At 59.0% G+C, this 3,942-nt stretch overlaps 1 protein-coding gene across 1 annotated transcript; it reads right to left on the bottom strand.

Moving 5' to 3' along the window:
• Positions 1-300: 300 nt before the first annotated feature.
• On the bottom strand, positions 301-3,168 carry LOC112107997 (toll-like receptor 13). The gene has a single exon (XM_024201944.1). It carries the CDS (start codon positions 3,166-3,168, stop codon positions 301-303), a length of 2,868 nt encoding a protein of 955 aa, XP_024057712.1.
• Between the last annotated feature and the right edge of the window lie 774 nt (positions 3,169-3,942).

Genomic DNA, 3,942 nt, shown 5'->3' with positions numbered 1-3,942 from the left:
CCAATGTGTCCCGAGATGAATTCAAACTGGGCTTGGGTCCCATTGCCCAGTTCTGTCGCTCACAGGGCTCATTCGACCACGAGGCCAGGTGGGGGCTGGAGGCTCTTACTCCCAGGGAAGCCAGTGGCAAAACTCCCGAGGGACAGGACCAGGCTGAGCCTCAGAGACAGAAACAGGCAGGCTCCTTGCTGTGGGCGCTAGAGGTTGTGAGGTGGGGAAGCTGCTGGCGATAGAGGAAGTAGTGGGCTGTAGGGGATGGGGATTGACAGTGCTATAGAACCACTGGAAACTCCCATTTCCTTAGCCAAGCTGGGATGTGGACTCTAGGAGCGGCTTATCTTCCTCGTCAAATGGATACAACTCCTCCTCCTCCTCCTCCGTGTAGCTGCCTTTCAGAGCCTTCCGTAGCTTGGTCCAGAAGAGCCTCTGGGCCGCAGGCTCCGGGGGCCAGCTGATGTAGGTCTTCTTGAGCATCACCTTCCTCATGCGGTGGTAGGCGGACAGCTCCCTGTCAGGGATGGCCTCCAGGAGCACCATCACCAAGACGTCCTTGAGCTCCTCGAAGAGCCGGTAGCTGGCCAGCTGGATCTCCAGAGAGCACCACTCACTCTGCAGGTAGCTGCGGCTGATGACACAGATGGTCTTGCGGCTGTTGTAGATGCTATCCACGATGTTGTCGACAATGCTCTTCCCCAGCTCGAAGTCCCGGTGGTGCAGGCAGAGGCGGAAGGAGCCCTGGCAGCTCTCCAGGCTCGGCACCAGCTGCTCCAGCACCCACCCCTCGTCGGCAGAGTTGTAGGAGACGAAGGCATCGTACTGGAAGTGCTCCCCATCCTGCCTCCTCCAGCGGTCGTTCACCCAGGAGCGCAGGATGTAGAAATGGTACTTGAGCCGCCAGTAGGCCCGGTGGTAGACCAGGGGCAGCAGCATGAGCAGCAGCAGCGCCGGGGTGGTGACGGAGAACAAGTACAGCCCCACGTCCAGGAAGCAGACGTGTGTGTCAAAACTGTACACGTAGCCCAGCTGCTGGCGGGAGTCGCAGGAGTAATTGTAGAGATACACCACCTGCACCCGCCTGTTGGTCAGCCAGTTCTGGAACCACAGGTTCTCGCAGGTGCAGCTCAAGGGGCATTTGCGTAGGTCCAGGTACCTGAGCAAGCCCAGTGTGTTGGCCACACTCACATTGACGGTCTGCAGCTGGTTCTTGGCCAGGAGCAGCGAGGTCAAGTTGCTGAGGTTCCCGAAGACCTCCAGTGTCAGCGAGTGGAGCCCCACGTTCTCCAGGTTCAGTTTCTGCAGGCGGCGGAGGTTTTTGAAGATCCCAGGCGGCAGATCTTGCATGCCATTGCAGCTGTCAGCCAAGCTCAAGTACTGCAGCTGAGCAAGGTCGTCAAAGGCATCTGGGGAGATGGAGAGCAGCTTGTTCTCTGACAGATAGAGGGAGCGCAGTGAGGCCAGGCCTTGGAAGAACTTGGCGGGGATGATTTTCATGCCGTACGGCTGCTGACCTTGTAGCTTGAGATCATAGAGTTTGTGCAGGTGCCTGAAGGGTGGGCTCTTGTGCTGCGTCTTGGTGATGTATTGCAGTTTGTTGCCCGTCAAATCCAGCACCTCCAGCGTGGCCTGCACCGGGTAGAAAATGTCACTGCTGATCTTCTTGATGCAGTTGCCATCCAGGTAGAGTTTGGAGAGGCTGCTTAGCCCGCTGAATGACTTATTGGTCAAGTTGCGGATGTTGTTGCCCCCCAGGTCCAGGATCTGGAGCTGGCAGAGTTTCCCGAAGACCCAGGGGAAGAGGATGGAGACGCGGTTATTGCGGAGGTTGAGGGTCTGGAGACTGACCAGGTCGGCGAAGCTGGACTTGTAGAGGTCGGTCAGCAGGTTGTTATCCAGCCGCAGCTCAGTGAGGTAGTACAACCCCTTCAGGGCGTGTTTGTCCAGGTAGGCGATGGTGTTGATGTTGAGGTGGAGGATGCGCAAATTGGGGGCGTATCTGAATGCCCAGTATTTGACTGAGAGGATGCGATTGTAGCGGAAGCTGATATTCTGCAACTTCTTCAAAGAGGAGGAGCTTTGGCAGGTGCTAAGTCGGTTCAGCAGGTTATGTTCCACCACCAGGCTCTCCAGAGGCTTGTGCTGCCACTTGTCCACGCAGTCCAGCCACCTGAGCTTGTTCCACGAGAGGTCCAGAGTCCGGATCGGCGGGCACAGGGCGAGGGACACATTCCTCAGCTCCCGGATGTTGTTGCTCTGCAGCCGGAGGTGCTTGAGTTGGTGCTTGCCCAAGCGTTGGCAGACCTTGCTCACGCCTTCGTTGCCTAAGTGCAGGCCGGAGTAGTCCAGCCTGCGAGGCCGCAGGCTGGACACATTTAGAAGGTGGAAGACATCCAAGGGGTTCCCCTTCAGCAGCAGGTAGCTGAGGTTCTGGAGCCCGGCGCCAGCAAAGGAAGTGACGTTGGAGATGTTGTTATAGGACAGGTCCAGGTTCCTGATGTGGCGCAGGAGCTGTGAGCCGCCGCCGTCCACGGCCTGGAGTGAATTGTTGCACAGATGCAGGATGGAGAGGGAGCGGGGGAGTGGACAGCTGGAACGGAGAGAATTCAGCCTATTGCAGGACAGGTTCAGCACCCGCAGTCTCCTCAACCCCTGCAGGCTGCAGGCCACGTCGGCGAAGCTCACCAGGCGGCAGGAGTACAGGTCCAAGGTGCGGAGGTTGCCCAGGGGCTGCAAGGCGCGGGGGTGAATCGTGCTCAGGGGGTTATTGCTCAGGGAGAGGTTGATGAGGTTACCCAGGCCTCGGAAGGCTCCTTCGGACAGGTTGGCCAGGTGATTGTTGGACAAGTTGAGCGTGTGCAAGGCGCCAAGGTTCTCGAAAGCCCAATCCTCTATCGTCTCCAGGCGGTTACAGACCAGCTGCAGCTGCTGCAGGTGTGGCAGGTGGCGGAAACTGGCCGCAGGCAGGCGGCTGATGAAGTTGTGGGAGACGTTGACTAACGTGGCATTGGGCGGCAGGTCGCCCACAGCGCTGATTATGTCCTTCAGGAAGCGCTGGATGCACCGGAAGCTTTGTGGGTTCTCCATGGACTGGATACAGTTCCTGAAGCCATAGGCAACCGCCCCGGGCATGAGGAGCAGCAGTAAGGCCAGGAGGGGAAATACGGGGCCCATCCTGCCTCCCCGGGGACTGGGGGCTCTCCACACTGGCACAGACCTAGAACCAGAGGGTCAGTATGAGCCTCTGCTCTGAACTGCCTGGGGCAGAGGGTGGGGGGCAGGGTCTTGGCATCTATCCTGGCTCTAGGAGGGGAGTGGGGTCTGCTGGATTAGTGGGGGCTCTGGGAGCCAGGACTCCTGGGTTCTTGCCCCAGCTTTGGAAGGGGAGTGGGGTCTGGTAGTTAGAGCGGGCGGGGGGGGGGGGGGGAGCCAGGACTGCTGGGTTCTCTCCCCGGCTCTGGGAGAGGAATGTGATCTTGTGGGTTACAGCAGGGGGGCTGGGCTGGGACTCAGGACTGCTGGGTTCTAGCCCTGGCCTTGTATGTAGCTGCACCCCATTGCAAATTCCTGTCTTATTCCCAGCAGCCCTGGGTGGTTTGTGGTACCACTGGGGGATGGTTCTCACCTGGTGTGTCCCGGCGCAGGGATGGGGAATGGCTCAGGGTCCCGGCAGGCTCTTAGCTGAGCCCCACGGCACGGTCCGTCTCTCTTTCTTGCTGGAGGAGGCAGTGAGGGGTGCTGGGAGTTTTGCCAAGGAGGCGTCTGAGACTTTGAATGAGGAAGTGCTTGGGAGTATCATTTTCAGTCACATTTTGGGCGGACACTCAGTGGGGTTACAGCTGCACAGAGCTAGGGACAACTGCTGCAGAAAGGCCCACAGCAAGGGGGCAGGACTCCTGGATTCTCTCCTGGCTGTGGAGGGCAGTGGGGTCTGTTGGGTTAGAGCAG

This window comes from Terrapene carolina, unplaced genomic scaffold (genome assembly GCF_002925995.2).
Source record: "Terrapene carolina triunguis isolate 2854851 unplaced genomic scaffold, T_m_triunguis-2.0 Scaffold51234, whole genome shotgun sequence".
Classification (NCBI taxonomy): domain Eukaryota; kingdom Metazoa; phylum Chordata; order Testudines; family Emydidae; genus Terrapene; species Terrapene triunguis.
The sequence above is the reverse complement of the archived record's forward strand: the minus strand, read 5'-3'. Positions and strand labels throughout refer to the sequence as shown.

Coding starts and splice junctions, on each gene's coding strand:
- LOC112107997 (XM_024201944.1), bottom strand. CDS start 3,168: ATGGGCCCCGTATTTCCCCTCCTGGCCTTACTGCTGCTCCTCATGCCC.